The 18,008-nt window shown below is 36.1% G+C and overlaps 1 protein-coding gene across 2 annotated transcripts in view; it reads right to left on the reverse strand.

The window, feature by feature from the left end:
- Positions 1-8: 8 nt before the first annotated feature.
- SULF1 (sulfatase 1) overlaps positions 9-18,008 on the reverse strand; it is a 106,621-nt gene continuing 88,621 nt past the window's right edge. Inside the window, exons 13-21 of one of the 2 annotated variants that reach the window (XM_063451340.1) lie at positions 14,546-14,846; positions 12,353-12,449; positions 11,218-11,312; positions 9,756-9,821; positions 8,812-8,984; positions 8,222-8,364; positions 7,088-7,211; positions 6,159-6,192; positions 1,870-1,987 (exon numbers count right to left, since the gene is read on the reverse strand). In XM_063451340.1, the coding sequence (XP_063307410.1) occupies positions 1,957-1,987; positions 6,159-6,192; positions 7,088-7,211; positions 8,222-8,364; positions 8,812-8,984; positions 9,756-9,821; positions 11,218-11,312; positions 12,353-12,449; positions 14,546-14,846 (1,064 nt within the window). In that variant the 3' untranslated portion in view covers positions 1,870-1,956. Of the gene's footprint in view, positions 1,988-6,158; positions 6,193-7,087; positions 7,212-8,221; positions 8,365-8,811; positions 8,985-9,755; positions 9,822-11,217; positions 11,313-12,352; positions 12,450-14,545; positions 14,847-18,008 lie in introns of both variants that reach the window. The other variant, XM_063451339.1, reaches the window with a different exon arrangement.

Raw genomic sequence — 18,008 nt, forward strand, 5'->3', positions numbered from 1 at the left:
TTGTATGTTTTCTTTTTGATAAATATGGAGAATTCCCTTTAAAATTTCTACCGCCTTGCTCTTGTAAATAGATCCCTTAACCCCCAGAGGACCAACAGAATGTCTAGTTGTCATCACACACATTTCCTCAATACTTTGTGCCAGCATTAAATGTCTTTGTTATTAAACATATACAATTTCATACAGTCCTGTTGTTGCTAAATGTGTGGGCCAGACTATTTTGGAATAGAATTGTAATAACAAAATAGATGGGTCTTAAGAGGTTAAAGCCATAAATGCAAGTTAAAAACAATATTTTATTGAATCTGGCAACTACACGTGACAAAATATTACCCTATTCTACCATAGGTAATGTTTAAATGAGACAGAATTACTAAAAAAAAAAAAGTGAATATATTAGATATAAAGTATGTGCCATGACTGCTATAAAAAAACCTTATATCCAAATTTCAGTGTATTTTTTTTTTTTTCATTACTATTTAGGTTATTTCAAATGTGGTATCCACACCTATAAGGCACTTAAAAAAAATAACAAATTTTGCCAGTGAACAAATCCCACAGATATGATAACAAATAAATTTAAGTTAATGGGCTAACTATTGTAGAAATTTTAAAAGTGCAACAATGTTTTACTTAATTGTGACATTAAGAAATTCCAGTGGTTAGGGAAAAAAAAGTAATAATACAAATAACAGCAAAATAAATAGTGGGGGGAAACCTCACCAATTTCTCAAAAACGTTTTCTTGTCTGATGAATTAGTGAAAGTCTAATTTTTTTGTTAATGCGTTTTTGCATGTACACCATGATCCCTACAATTAGAAGTAATGTGTTATACCAGAAAAGTAACATTGCGAGTACCTCTTTTTTCAAGTATGTCTTTGGGTATACATTTGACTATTACTCAACTCAATAGTACTCATTTTATCAACCTTAGAAAGAAGGAAGAATGAGTTATCCCTGCTGTAAACCACAGAGATTAACCGGGTTTTTTAGCTGATGTACTACCATGAGAGCTGTTTCACCATCTACAGTCTCAGCAAATTGTTAATCTGTTTGGTACTAGGCATAAGAACTGGTATGTGTATGTACAATTCAAACATGGTTTCATCAGATGCATATAAATGGCTGAATGCACTATCAGGAATGTCAAGTGGCATTGACATGCTAAGATATATCATTGATCCGAAGGAAGCGGGAATGAGGCACTGCCTTCAACATTAATGCCTTTGTCAGACTGTCCTGAAAAGTCTTGTGTAGATTTGAAATGTATGGTGTCGAGATCCTCAGATGTGAACAGTTGCTCTGCAGATGATACGCTTTTTGTCTCAAGAGCTAAATTAATGGGAAGGTAAACCTGGTCTTCAAAGATATCTTCACTGCTGTGGCTGCTACTTTTATGTGTTTCTCTTGAAAGAGGACGTATTGCTTTAAAATTTACAGTATTCTTGGATTTTGACTCTGTTAGACCATTTCCACTGAACTCCAGGTCGTAAGGATCTAAATTGATTTGATCTGTCCATCTTTCCGTATGACTGTTATTCCAGTGTTCATGGTTAATTTTTTGTTTCTTGGGAAAATTATTATTTGTTTCAAGTGTTTTCTCGTGGTTTATTAATACCGTGCTCATATTCAAGATACCAACATTTGTTTCCATTTTAGGTTCTTCTTCTGCAAATGTTCCACTAAATTCCTCTTCGGACTCAGTGGACCACATTTCACCCAGCTTTGTTGGTTCTCTTGACGGAAACACAGATTGAGCAACCACAGTCTTATTTCTTGTAGTTGGTTTAGAGATACCATTCAGCAGTGCAAAAATTCTATCTATATCCTTCAAGTAATTAGCCCAGTCCTCCAGACTAAGTCTATAATTGTTTCTGTATCCATATAAACTTTCATTTACGTTGTACAAATCTTCCAGTCCTTTCCAGTCTACGTCCTCTGTGAAATTTGGCAAATTAGCCTTCCCATCCATCCCATAGTTGTCCTCTGTAACAATAAAAACATTTTTTTTTTTTAAATATTTGTTTATTTATATGATCCGCCCAAACCACCAATAGGGTTAAACAATCCAAAACAAATTATTCTTTTTTTGGATAATAACAAAAAGAAAATCAAATGGAATCACCCGAAATAGGAAGAGAAAGTTAATTATATTGGAAAAAAGAAACACTGGAAAAATATTCATGTGATGATCATTTCATCAACAGTGTACAGTGTATAAGGCCATGGTAGGGCAGTTGAGAAAGAAGATTTCACCTTGTAAGGAAAGAGTTCATTAGAGGGACAATAATGATGTAGCCGATACTTTAGACACCTACAAGTAAAAACGGAACCAACATGTTGTAGTTCAATACGTTAGGTATACTGTTGATTGATGCATACCTTCAGACAGTTTTACTTGCACTAACTTCTAAAATTCACCAAATTGCAAAATACAGAAATAATGTCCAAATGTCACCCAACATTATAATTTGGGTGTTTATACACATAGGTGTAGTATATGCTGGTGCACATTTAGGAATAGTGTCAAAAAGTGCATATTTGGTCTGTAGCCATTTAGTACCAAAAATGTAGCTTGAAAATGTGAAATATTTCTTATTTTAGGGATTTTAACATTTAGTAGACACCATATTGCATCTAAATTGCAGTGAAGTTGGAGGTAGATTTGAGAGCATCAATTTACCAATTGAAAGAATCAGATGTCTTCCTGGCTGTGCAAAGTTTAAAGGACTAGTTTGGGCACCAAAACAACATAATTGAAACTAGTTTGGGCACCAAAACAACATAACTGCCAGGAGCTCCCTGGAGCTGGCTCGCCTTTAGGGATTAAATAGTTCATGAACTAAACCCCAGAGTCAGTGTTCCAGCGCTGATCACTCTGCAACCCTGTCCGTCCACTCTGTATATAATAGAAATCTTGGGCTCCAACACATGAAAAATAAAATGATCTCCTTTTCATTGTAATGATTAACTCCATAAATCCATGTCGATGCCACAACGGAAACTTCATTCCCACACTTCTACTGCTGGGTTTAGCTGTTAAGCATTCTTTTGCCTTGTGCCCTTGCAGGTACCTGAAGGTGCCAACACCCCACAACTGCCAAAGAGACCACATGAAATATGGTTCCCTTTACCAAGGGAGCAAAAGAACTCCCTTGATAAGGGTTCACCAGGCAGTACTGTAGGCAATCAGAGAGGATGGTGTTGGGGAATGAATGATGGCGTAAACCAATATTATTGCTCTTACAGGCCCCGCACAGCAGTACAATGTGGAGCAGTAGTGACATAGAGAGCTACATGAGAAAATGCTCGGTTCTCTAAATCACTCTACTAAACTACATATATATACATTCTTAATTCCATGTAACTAATGAGCATGGTGCTCCAGACTTAGGCTCGAATCGAGTTCTGCCATACTTCCACTATAACACCATGTTCATGAAATATTGCTTCTAAATGTTATAATAGTTGCCTGAAATTGTAACTTCGCCTGTTCCATTTAGGGTTTTTGGGGAGAGGTTTTATATTTTTCATCTGTACTCTAGAAGCAAAATGACAATTTTGCAAAACTGCAATAGTAATGAATTTTGTCCTTATAACAGACACCACACAGTGTTTATGCGGTTAAAGACGGTTAATGCACATAAAATCTCAATTAGACAAGATGCAATGAAAAATGTATGTAAAATAAACCAGTGTGGTAAGAATACTGTAATTCCTTGTCCGAGTGAAGTGATCTTTGCTAAAAAGAAGGCAGTATTAGTTGTTTAACCCTTTATGGCATTTATAAAGTGCTACGGAATCTGATGGCGCTATATAAATAATAAAATAATAATAATAATAATAATAAAGCATAACTGTCACTTTGTCACTCTGGAAATTACACCATTCAATTAAACACCGAAAATATCACTTGTGAACCTTTATTTTATGTGATATTTTGTTTTCTTTAAAAATGCATATTAAAAATTCAGCAAGTGAGTTCACAATCCAGTTCAGCCCAGGCTTAACCAGGGCACACAATGCAAATGATGAGATTGGAACTATTCTTTTCAGATTCTGGCCTTCCACTGACTGCTCAATGTCAGAAAAGAAAAACATTTAGAACAATGGGCAGGTCAGCATGGCAGAGCACTGACAGAGATCTGTGCATATCAGCAGCTACAATGCCACAACGACAATTTACATTTGTTATCAATATCTGTATACTAGTGGCCTCGGGGTTAACGTCCTGCATGCTAGTGGCCTGGTGTAACTGCCCCCTTGGTTTCCGTATCTTCCCTCCCATCCTAGGGAACGTATAGGGGTTTAACCTAGGGCTTCTGGTTTTGTAGGAAAACCTTCAAGTACCTACAAATAAAATGTGTCTGTCTGCAGATCTACAGTGTTAATCTAAGTTAACCCCTTAAGGACACATGACATGTGTGACATGTCATGATTCCCTTTTATTCCAGAAGATTGGTCCTTAAGGGGTTAAACCCCTAAACTGTATAAATAATGATTGTACTGGTAGATAACTCTACTAAAATCTACACTATGCAAAGCATTATATAAAGCACAGGAATACTTTGGTATAAAACTGATAATTATTATAATATGAATATTTTTACATATGGGTTTAAACACAGTTTGTTAAAGCTGGTTAATTTAATAAGTTTTTATATTCTGTCTCCATGAAATATGACTTTCAAATGGTCTCCGTTCCTAATATTTTTATATCCGTTTCTCACACAAGCACTCTTTTTCCTGTCTGTCCTAGACCAGTAGCTGGTTTATATTTACTATTAATGCTGTATGAGTGTCAGGGAGAGGCGAGCCACGGGCTACATAAACATCCCCAGCTGTTGCCATTGGCACCTAGAAAGAGGATGCAATAGCTATGCTAGGATCAGAGTAAGGATGAATGCTAGCGATGCACTGCTATGAGTGGGCACAGACTAAACATTCCCAAGAATCAATCTGTACTATAAGCACATACTGAATCATTAATGGTCTCCAAGCAGATGGTGGGGATTTTTTGTCTTAAAAGATCAAACGTCAGATCAACAGCTTCTTCAGTGGGCAAATATTTGCAGTAGATGTCGCTTTGAATGCATCAAAAGCTGAATTCCTGGTTGCTTTTGTTTAAGTGTTAAATAAGTGTTTAATGAAATATTTTTAGAGTAGCAAAGAGGCACCCAGAGGAATGTACACACAGTAGTTCAGAGATCACTTTGCAACTACGTATAGCTAAATTGCAACAATTGCCAAAGTTCTTAATGTGGCATCCCATAATGCTTAGCAAGCAGAAATATGCAAGGCAGCGCACTTTGGTATGCGACACTTGAGGGTCAGGCAAGTGAGTATCTGCTCACGTTCACTGGGGCAGTCTATACATTTCATACTAAGTATTCTTTACAAATTCTATGGGGAAAAAAATCTAATTTGATATAGATATAAAATTCAGATAGAAGTTATAATTTAAGGAACAAATTCAGAGACATGTCATATTGCATACTGTATGTTAAGAACACTCTGGGGTTGGAATGTTTCTGACATGCTTGGAAACAAGATAAATCTCAATGTATCCTTCCTGATAAAATATTTTATAAATAAATATGATAATTAGTTGCTTAATATTTTAACAACATCTGATTCGAAAGCTTGATCTAAAAAAAAAAAAAAACAACCCTCCTCCTCTTATTATTCTAGACAACAGAAAAATATTCTCCTCTTTTCAATATTGCTCTTGTAAAGACATTGTAACAGAATACAATACTGCACATTTGCATTCAAAATATATACACATGGAGTCAGATTATGCATTAACACAAATCATGGGTGATGAGACATAACACATTTCACGATTTTTAAACAAAATGAGAAAATAAATGCTTAGTTTTTACTAGATGGACCTATGCTGTATTTCACAAGTCACAAGCATGTGATTTATTAAATGAGGTATGTGAACTGTGGCTATGAAGGTGAACGGTATTAGATGTAAAGTGGCAGGTTTAAAACCACAGACCGAATAAGAGAAGAACCAAGGTTAGAAATCTCATGCACCGATAGCTACACGGTGTGCCACATGAAACAAACATTAGTTGGAATGGGCTGGATCATGCAATTATTTGAAAAAAAGAAGCCACTTAGAGGAATAAATAAAAAGGATGTATACCTGTTTGGATCATAGCTTCCTTCATCTTTACTTCCTGATATAGGAAAATACAAGAGTAAGGGTTTATTAACGTCTAGAAGAACGTGAAATGGAATTCACAAAGTAGCTCTCCTTGTACAGTATTTATAAAACGTTAGATGGTAACATCATCGGGATCCGTTTAGCAACAACATTAAAAATAATATCATCATGTTAAATGCAAGCTTCTAAAAAAGGTTTTCAGGACAGTTGTAGTGGCCATGTGATCAAAAATATTTAACAAATACAAAGCTCATTCACTGGTTACTGTTAAGATTTAGCAAAGACAGATGTGACACGTTTTACATATGCTGTTGCACAAAGTGCCATCTTAATGAGATGATGTTCTTATATTTTAGAAGCATATGTGGTATTAAAACAGTATCTGTCCTCGTAGTACTGTGTACATGATGAGCCATATAATGAAACAGATATCACTATTATAATATTATGTCCATCATTAGATTTTTGGTGGGGAGAGGGACTGGGTAACATATGACCAGGCTTGAATGCAATGATATGTGCATCATAAAAAAGACCCATCTCCATCCAATCGTTACCCATCCTCATTAGGAGAAAATATTGAGATACAAAGTTATCAGTTGGTTAGTACCCAGCACTAGCCTTCGTTTAGTCCAGTAACTGTTAGGCAAGAAGCTGTTTTCTAGAGGAAAAAAAAGGCTGGTTATTGTAGCTAATTTAAAGTTAAAGACTCCTGTTAAAAAGAATAGATTTATCCCACCTTTTACGCATGTTCTGTGTCCAAACTATCCATAACAATTTAGATAGTTATCTTCTTTCATAAGAAATCATTCAAACAACATATAATCTACTAATGCCACAAGTACATTGAGAGGCAAGATGTAGGAGACAGCAAATGTGTGTGAGTTATACGTGTTAACTTCAATTACCTGCTTCCAATCCCTTTGGTCTGAGGTTGCATTGCTTATGCCCTTGGCAACTTCTGAGTTCCATCAGCTGCAAGTGAAGTTGGTTCATAATACCTTTGTCTATTGTATGCACAGCATTCGTTAACTGGTATTGGAAACAAACAGGGGTTAATCAATTAATGTGATTGGGACTGTGTTTACATTTTAAAGGTCTGCAACAAGGAAGTAACAGAAAGGTTTGTTTTCAATGCTCTAGTTAGTGTTTATAAGAGGTACAACCAAACACTGCCATTGATATACTGCTAAACTATGCAGTTTTGACCCAGAAACTACAGGTTTGATAGCATTTTATAGTAAAATGGTAATCTACTTTGAACAAAAACTGATATCCAAATCTCCACACATCTATTTCTGGGGTCGATCCGATAAAAGTCCAAACCCCAGTTTGAGGTGATTTCGAATAGTGCCACAAACAGCATACCTACTCGGAGCAACACACTGTTACCACCCGAGTGAACTATTATATTCCGCAATACTTGTGTTTCCAATGTTATTATTCTTTTTAATTGTGATGCATATTTTATTTGCATACAGAACGTTCAGTGCTCTCATATATGCAAGTGAGGCAAGTATAGACACTGCATGACACATGTTATAGGGGATCTGTCATTCCTATAGAACCTATACCATTGGAAATCTATACCAAGCGTTGGAAATCTGCTAGAATTTGTATTTAGCTTTGTTCATATGATGCTCTGTTTTCTTTTCTATGAAAGATTTCTATCACAACTACATCACCATCCAGTTTAGTCCAGGAAGAGCCAGGTCAAACATTGCAATTTCTCTTCTCCTTAATATCTTTACTTTCTCTATATTCACCGACCGATGCGAAGGACAAAACTTATAATAATACGATGGGAATGGAGAAACCCAATTGCAGAATATAAAAAAAAAGTGTGGATTTCTACTTTTTTAAATTTTTCATGCCTCACAAATACTTATTTCTGAAATATATATAAGTAAATATATATTTGTGAAATATATAAAATTAAACATTATATTAAATCATGCAAAGTGATAGTATAAACTCCCTTTTAAAACAGAAAACTCACAAATACATAAACTATTACATGGTCTCTATAATTATCAATTTACCTGATAGGGGTCTGTGTTCATATCGAAATATTCCAAAAAGCCAGTGGCAAACTCACAAAATAGAAAATTGTGTGTCTCATTGACAGTCCTCAAGCACCAATAGGTATTATTGTTAGAACTGGTGCAGGCACAGAACGAACCCACTGCAAAGAGAAAAAGAGATTTTCAAGGAGGTTAAACATTGCAAAAAAAATCTTCAGAATAATTTCGGATGCCGCCTTACTAGTGGGGTGACATCACACAAGCTATGTACTTCCGGATTTACATTTTGTTTATAATAAGTACATTTTTGGAGAGATATGTCCACATGTTATCAGGAATAATAAACGGAAATGTCTCTCATTTTCATTTTCACTTGTATATTGCTCTACTGCACTAATTATCAACCTCGGAAAAACGAAACACTGAGATTTGAATTGGTTCCGCAATGTTTCTCACAGCTATGTGTTTAATTTTGCATTTCGAAATAGAGTAAGTGAGTAAATTACTAAACAAAGCACACACACAGACACACACAGACACACACTGAAAGGGTTCCCATATCAGTGACAATGTCAACCCTTGTAACTGAGAATCTCAGGAAGTCTTACAGTTCCAGAAGGGTGCTGTCTGCCAGTGGTTGTTATCGTGTGTAAAGCATGTCAGTCCAGGAAGGCTGCATTCTTCTCCTTTCTTGTGGCGTTTCTTTTCTTTTCTCTCCTTTTTCCTTCTGCGATTCTCTTTAAATATTTGAACCTTATTGTCTACTTCCTGTGCAACTTCCCTAAGAAGAAAATCATGATTGTCACATTCAGAACTCTCCACAAGATCCACTTACATGTAGTATTCCTTTGGATTGTGTCATAGTTTTAGTGTTTTTCTTTTGCCATTGACATTTCACATCACATGTAAACTCCTAATATGGGTGACCACAATGTCTGCTGAAGGCAAGTCCTACTTATGGTCATAAGTGGAGTAACTGGGGGGATGGCATGAAAGACTTTAATCAACGCACAAAGGTTGATCAAGAAGGAGTAAATACGTCCTTCAGGGGGCGGTCTGGAAACAATATGAACATGCTTGCCAAACATAAACAATCTTACAGAAATATTCCAAAATTGCTTTCCCTGTGAGTAAATCGGCCAGAGTTGTTTTTCTGCATCTTTTTGGTATTTGCTCCCTTCGATTAGTAAGGGGTTTAAGGATTGATTCAGATCACCCAGCCACTTCTAACTTCCAGTGGATATTTTGAGATATAAGAAATGCCTAGAAATATGCATTCTAGAGGGTACATTAATAAATTGTATAGAAAAAAAAAAAAGCAAGGCTTATTGAAAAACGGCAAGTAGTAAAATACTAGGTGCAAGAATACAGTTTACATGTAAATAATGGATCAATCAATCCACTGCAGTAACTAGCTTACATTTACAGAACTCAAGTTAATGCAAACTATCTAAAGTTGTTTACAGGACATTACTGTCTCGTACTGACACGATGCACTGGTGTGATTAATATAGAATTTGACAAATACAGAATATAAAATAGCAATGCTTACTTAAAGGGGTGTATGTGGCCCTTCGCCTTATCCTGAGATTTCACACCTTTCCCCTTCTTGTAAAACCTGTTAAATAAGTAAAATTTCAATGAGATTAAACATCAACACAGTGCGTTCAATCCATTTTTATAAATACATAAACTAAAGCAAATAGGTTCACAAGTAGTGTCCCAGAGTGTGGGGGGTTCAGAGAGGCTGTAGCTATTGCCTTGGCTGCAACTCATATCATCCTCAGCCATGATCTCACATATTTTATGGCAGTCATTGCCCAACAGCAGTTAAAGAGCTGCAATTTTCCCAAACCTATATGTTAAAACAAATATCCCCTTTACTATGCTCTTAATGTTTGTTAGAGGATTGCCCAGCGCATTTTATTTGTTTTCCCCAATGCATTCTCCTAAAAAAGTATTTTTCTCTTTTACAGCTTGTCCTCTTCTATTGTTAACCTGTTGCTAATAGCTAATAGTAAAGTCAGTTTGAGGAATCCTAACCACCCACTGAGATATCTGCTAATAGAGCCTATTCTTCGGTCCCTTTGTTAACTTTATACATAGAAACATAGGGAGTTATGTGTACAGAGCTATTCTGGGTCAAAGCTCTAAACCTGATGCAGTCACCACGGAAACCCACAGAATCGTGCTACTGTTTGCAACTCTTTTAGAACTTTGCCAGAAGTGCACTTTTGTACATAATCACCAAATAGTCTTAGCTGTTGGATTAAGGTAGAACCATAGCATAATTTTCACTTACATTTATTAACATCTTAGTAGCTCTTGGTTACCGTTAGCGAGAACATTCAACTATGTGTGTTTTTTTAAATCAAATGCTTGTTAAAGCATAAATTAGGATTTCTTTTACAATATTGGAAGTGGAGTCATAAACTACATTACAGTATATGTATAAACCTCAGCAGGCATGGAGCTGAATATTTTAATTAGCCTGAGAGAAGAAGAATTTACATTTTCGTTGTCCCACCAGCTATTCCTGCATGATTGCAGTTTCGAATTTTAAGCCCAAATAAATAACAAAAAACTCAGCCATTAGTCGCAGTATAGAGTGAGTACTAAATGACAACTTGGAAGCTATTAATACCTTTTTTAAGAAAAGGTTCTAATATATAATAAGGGGGGGTTGCCTTCATAGTAGACTAGTAAACATATTTCATAATCAATGAATAACATAAAACAAAAAAACAAACTAAACATTTACATTGTGACTGCCTTAGTGTATTTCAAAGCCATGGCCTGCAGCTGCTCCCCCAATAACGTTACATTAATCCAGCCCAGAACCTCACATAAGCCAAATGTAAAATAGTCATCTGGTACAGTTAGCTTTTGAATCCAATGACAACATTGGATGAGTCTCGGAAAGAGAATGTCAATCAAGTCATAGGAAAACCAACTGGCCATCGAACCGCTTTCTTTCCAATTTATACATTTTCTAGAAATAGCTCATAGCTCACCCAGGTTTGCTGCAGTCACATTCATCAGGCTTCCTTCTTTTAAGATGTCCTCTTACTTCTCGTAAATTTTTTATTTTATCCTGGAGTGCTTCAATCTGAAATAGGGTAGAAATGCACGTGTGTTAATGCTATAAGATATCACCCAACATTTACTGAATCCATGCATTGATTGAGGCCACAGAGAATGTTTTGTGCCAGTATCCTGGCATCTTGAGGACTTCTGAGATTATAGGATGTTTGTTAATAAATTATTTAAATTGCAAAATTATTCTTCATTTTTGCTTTATTGAGCTGTTATGGAGAAGTAAAGTGTAAATGGTTTGTTTATGTATTAAATTGCACTGATTCTACATAACAAAAAATAGATTTCTCATTTCAACGTCTTGAATTCCCGGACCAGCCGATGTCAACTAAATGCTCTAGTTTAAAATGTCTGTAAGGGTATCGAGGGTTCTTAAAACATGTGGATCCAGGAGATAAAACCGTCAACAAATTCATCACTTGTTGAGTATCTGCAAGTTTCAACTAGATGATCCAAGCCGAACTGTGTCCCCATACAAGTTTTTAGGTTTCTTGTTCAGACCTCAAACAGGCCAAGCTTTCTGCACCCAAAATGCAGGTGACATCCGTAATAAAGACATCTTCCACTATGCCATGAACCAAACTGCTAAACAAAAATGGCTGCAAAGGACAGTGATAAATTATCTTCTTGATTTTGACCTTTTCCCCCTGCTTCTCTCTCTATTGCAGGTTCCTAATTAAATATTCACACACCTATTCACATTTACAATGCACAATGTGTAGACAAAATAGGCACGACCATGCATCAACAACTGAAATAAAGAGAATGTGATACAGCAGCAAAATCTAGTCAGGGGGAGGTACACTGTGCCATTCCAAATAATGCTGTCAGGTCTCTGGCACAGTGTTTACCTTAGCTGAGCATCATAGTAGTTGTAGTTCACAGCATCTGCAAGAGGAGCCTACCCTTGATCTACACATGAACACGAGTGATTTTTGGTTTATGGTTTCAATGCTGTCATGGTATATAAATCTAGATTTTGCAGATTAAAACTATTTAAAAAACTGGTGCAACTGCATAGGTATAGGCAAACGCCAAAACACATGTACTCACCTCTTTATCAATGTGAGCTTTGTGATCCTTCCAGGCTCTGCTAGATTGGTAGAGCTCTCTTTCGCAATGTACACTGTCATTAACAAGTATGAAACACCTACACAACAACAAAATAAAAAGTTGAGAAAATTGTGTACAATTAGATCTCAAAGCCCGCGAGAGTCATGCATCATGGCTATCTTTAATGCTCTGTGTATACAAAGTCTCTCTCATAAGAGATAATAATTTAATCATATCAACGTGTTTTTATGACTCCATCCAAAGCTTGCCTTTGTACACATAATAATTACTAAGATTTTTTTTTTTTCCTTAGTTCTGTCCTTCTGCTATTGCCCTGTCTAAATCATGGTGTAAAAAGAGCAGCATTGAACCGCTTTGTCACTAGACCTTAGTCATGTTTTTTTTAGTTCTGTTGCCAAGCTCAACCTCAAAAAGATTCATAGAATAATTTTAATTTAAAAAAGAACTTTGTTACGTACATTGCGGTTCTACATTACAGCTTAAGTACACAAATTATTCATAGTCTGCGCATATCTCAATTTATTAACCAATTAACTACCGAACAACATACAACACAAGAGTTAATGTGCAGTATGTGATACCTCAGTGAGTGTAAGTTCCCCAGGGAAAACATAGTTTAGTTTAATTTGCACTCCATAAAACTTTTACATGAGAAAAGCCAGGCTGATGTCAAATGTGAATATTTTCTAAGTAACCCCTTAGAGCAGCCGGACTGTGAATGACAGTAGGTTGCAAAATCCTCGCAGGGCCTTGGAGACAAAAGGCTATTCAGTGATTTCGAACAGATCCTTATTTAACAACATATGAGGTGTTTGCTGTTTGCTCAGTTACTTATGTACCACCAAGGAGAGAGTTTTCTTTTAAATAGGTGGTGAGCGTGTAAAATAGTTGGAAAATTTGGAACATGTGCCTTTTGCAGGTAAAGCACAGTCTGAATAAAAAGAAAAAGCTGAATAAAAAAAAAAAAAAAGACTTTACTATGTAGTCACACATGCTGCGATAGAGAACCCTCATCAAGAGGTCAACCCAACACTTAGTTTGGGACCTCCATATGGTGTTTCACATACCCTATAAATATTCAGTAGAGCTTCAAATGTGAGTCTACATGAACATATAAACGTGCCGAATGGTCTTTTAAGTTTTACACATAAACATGTAGGCATGTTGGAAATACATTTACAATATTTTATTTAGTTCTCTTCATTTCTTTTTTTTTTGTGTTATATTAACCCCTTACTATAACGCACTATGGTTCTTTAAGATAAGTAAGATAAATTCAAAATCAATTTTTTTTTTTTTTAAATCTCATTAAAGCTCACTGGGTAAGGACATATTTGTGGTTTAAAGATGCCACCTCCAGGGTACTTAAAAAAGTAAGTCGACAAGTAGCTAATCACTGATGACTGATGGACTTGTTTTGAATAATTTTGTTGGGTTGAACAAATTTTATCAATGCACCCATTTGGCCAATCAGTGGACTGCAAAATACATGCATTATATTTATATCTAACTATATATATATATATATATATATATATATATATATATATATATATATATATATATATATAAATTGTTTAATTATTTCCTGAAGATAACTCGAAATTATGAGCGGTAAGAATGGTATTTTAACATTAAAATTCAGTTCACATTCAGTAAACATTCACTCATTTGAGGGTTCAGTTACTTTTGAGCATTCATTGGTGAATTTAAAGCATTCAGTTGTTGGGTTAATTAATGTATTATTTTTTTGATTGAATGGTTTGTTTTCTCCAGAATTTGGTCATATGGTTTTTCCAACTTATGGAATTCGGACAACATACCGACTGTCCAAATGTTTGAGGAATTGCAATTCAGAACGAATTGAAAGCACAAGTCTATTGACTCACCTATTTTTGAGAAATTAATGAAGATATATGAATTATATTTCCACATTATTTCACCCTTTCCCTTTTAATGGAATTGCATTGTGAATTTTCTTTTACACTTTTCTAGTGTTAAAACTTTGGAGTATCATTGTATCCTTGCACAGTGCTATTCACTGCAGTTATTCTTAATGTCAAGCCATGAAACAATTCTATAGATGTATACAATCATCAATCATAAAGGAGAGAAATGAAACCCATAATAAGTTTAGTTCATGGTAAATATTATGTCAGAGACAATAATTACTTGTGTGTGACTTTGACAGATTCAGACTGGCTAGCGCTTATCACTCCATCAGATAACATGATTTCATCGTCGTCATCCTCCTCATCATCATCATCATCATCAGGAGCAGTGATTAGATCTTTTTCTCCATCAATATCATCCCCTGCCTCCTCTTCTGATGTATAGTGTCTTTTGGTGATCCCCCGAGGCTGCGATGCTTGTGGTAACTCATCATCTTCTAAGTGTATATCATATATTTCTCCTTCAAATTCAACAGAAAGGGAGCGTGCATGGCGAGTATGAACAAAACGAGGATTGAATCCTGCAAAGGAGGAATAAAAGAGATGCATTGTACTTAGGACACACAGGAAGATTGACAGAAGCAGCAGTGAAACCAGTAAGTATGCGGACTAGAACAATATCCTAGAAGTAAATAATTTGAACTTACTTTGGGCGCATTAAATTGGAAGATACCTTTAGAGCTGCGTACAACATAATTATAATTCAGTTAATTTAATCCTTCCATTAAAACATAGGATCTTTATGCCATCAGTCACAGACAGTCCGAAGAAAGGTTGTCGATGAAGAGAAATGACAGAACAGTCTCATGTCCTCTTTTCTGAAGCATACAATGACCCCAGATTAGGATTTCCTGGGTCAGTTTACCACCATATAAAATGGTACCAATACTCTACTCTTGACCAATGCCAAGACGCCCCTAGTATTTTTTGCTGCAGCACAGGTTGGTTGCCAAAGATCGACTAGAATTTCATTACTATCCAGCCGGCCTGAGAACCAATTCAATCCAAGACATTTAGCTTGAAGATCATGGGTAGCAGGGCCGGTGCAACTGTTAGGCAAAATAGGTATTCGCCTAGGGTGCCCACTTGGATATTTCCTGGCGAGCTGCCTGCCCATGTCTGGGGCCGCAGCACTGGGCGAGCGGCTCTTGAGCCTCCCCCAGTGGCGGGCCGATCCTCAAGGTGCCCGAAGGTGGGGGTGCCGAGAGGAGCCCTCTCACAGGGGGCCAGGAAGGGGTGCCTTCTCTGCCAACAAATGCCGTTTACCTGAGGAGAGGGGGATGGAGAAGGCAGGCGGCGAGGGAGGCTGTTCTTGCAGCCTCTTATTCCTCCCTTACGTGCCCTCTGTGATGCTGGGAGACGGAATATGACGTCATTCCGGCCCGGGCATACTAAACAGCCGGCGGGAGGAGTGAGGAGCTCCCCCACGCTGGACACCAGGGAGGTGAGTGTTTGAGCAATGAGTGTTTGACTGTCAGTGAGTGAGTGTATGTCTGTTATTGAGTGTGTGTCTCTCTGCCAGTGTGTCTGTCAGTGAGTGTCTGTGTGTGTGTCTCTCAGTCAGTGAGTTTATGTATGTCAGTGAGTGAGTGTATGTCTGTCAGTGAGTGAGTGTATGTCTGTCAGTGAGTGACTGAATGTGTGTCAGTGAGTGTATGTCTGTCTGCCAGTGTGTGTCTGTCAATGAGTGAGTGACATGAGGGGGCGGCAAAATGGATCTTTGTCTAGGGCGGTAGAAATCCTTGCACCGGCCCTGATGGGTAGGCAACCTTCGACACCTTCGGTTGTTACGTACATCTTTCATAATGCTCTTACAGCCTTAATGCTGGCAATGCATTGGAAACATATAGTTCACAAAATCTGGAGTGCTTTAGGTTGCCTACTCCTATCTATACATATGCATGTTTGTTTGCTCTCATAATATTCAAAATTTGCACAAAAGCAAAATCCTATGATATGGCAACTGTGTGATTTATTTTCCTGGTGAACCCTAATTAAAGATACACAGAATTTAGATATTTTTATCTATATAGTTACCTTGTTACTAATACATCCTGATAAGCTATAGTATCTGTTCTAAATCTATCAGGGATCCCCTACTACACAATAAAAATAGTCGGGGCTTTCCTACATCTAACCGTGCATTGATGGCCGAAAAGGTAAAATTAAGTATTTTTGAACAAATCAGACACAATTCAAAACACCAGAATTCATTGAGAATATTTATCATTCATTTGTCCCAGCTTAGCTTAGCCATTAACATCCTGTTGCGAAATAAAAATGGTTAATCCAATCAATCGTCTTTTTTTATCCCTCAATGTCTTATTATGTGGCTCTTTCACGTACTAAACAGACCAGCTGTACACATGCAAGTTAGAACTCAGAGCATCTGGTATCCTTTCATTAAGCAGGCCAACCTTTGTCCTTCAATGTGCTCTAAAAACATCAGAAGAGGCAATTACATTAATGGAAAAATAGCCTCAATAAAATTGCAGGCTTATGCAACTTATGTACAGACCTACTGTGATTTACAACATCAGCTGTAGGCAAGACAAATATAAGGAACCATAGATTGAAAATTCACAAAATTATACAAAGATCAACTAGTAAAGGAGATTTTTATTTTTTAACTAAATCTTTACATTCTTATATAAATATACATATATATATTTTTTTTTAAAATTGCTAGCCATTTGTGTGCCAATTGGACTCTCAAGTGGTTAATATTAAGAACCATGGCAACCTTGCAGGAACTTTAAACAATAAAACAAGTGACTAAATGTCCCTATACATTTAACAAGGCCACCCAGGAAGTGTCAATATATTAACACCTTCACAGACTCAAAAAAAAAGAAGCTATTTAAAGGGGGGAAAAAAAATCTATTCTACAAATAGCACTAACATGTGCTTGAGGTACAGACATGCTGATCAGTTAATGGAAACAGTTTTACAGCAATACTTGGAAAAAAGTCAAACTACATCTGTCCACTATTACCTTACAAAGGAGATCATGGATCAATTTTTTTTTCTGTAAAATGTATTCTATATATATTTCTTTGGAACATCTTATGCAGAACATATTGAGGCATTTTAACTCATTAAAACATGAAAGTAATTATAGTTGTACCTTGTGCTGAATGAAATCCCTATTAACAGCATGCATTGTATCTTTGAAGAACTTCACTAGAGGGCACTATTATATAAACAGTAATATAGTAATATTTGGATTTTAACAATTCTCTTTTTAACTCATAGTTCATTATATTACTTCATACATTAGAGAAAATAATTCAATTAACACCTAAATATTGATATCAAGTTTGAAGCATTTGAAAATATTTGAAATAGGAGTCAATGTTAAAAAATGTGTTTAATGTTTTTGGTTTTTTTCGCACAAATATCTGCATATTCGGTGCGGCGGTGAACAATACAAAAACAAAAAAAATTACTTAAAGAATAAAACCTACATTTGAAATGCTACTAATAACTGATCAATATCGCAGATTCAAACTTATCACTAGACGGAGAAATACATTTTTGGAAAGATTTTTGTGAATTCTCAAAATATTATACCATCAATTCTGTAATAAAAAGTATACCTATTAAAGAAAAAGTAATCAATAAAGTGCTTTGTTTGTAATGGCTCAGTTGTAGTTGGAAGCGGTTGTTCTAGAATAGCCAGT

This window comes from Pelobates fuscus, chromosome 4, assembly GCF_036172605.1.
Source record: "Pelobates fuscus isolate aPelFus1 chromosome 4, aPelFus1.pri, whole genome shotgun sequence".
NCBI classification, from domain to species: domain Eukaryota; kingdom Metazoa; phylum Chordata; class Amphibia; order Anura; family Pelobatidae; genus Pelobates; species Pelobates fuscus.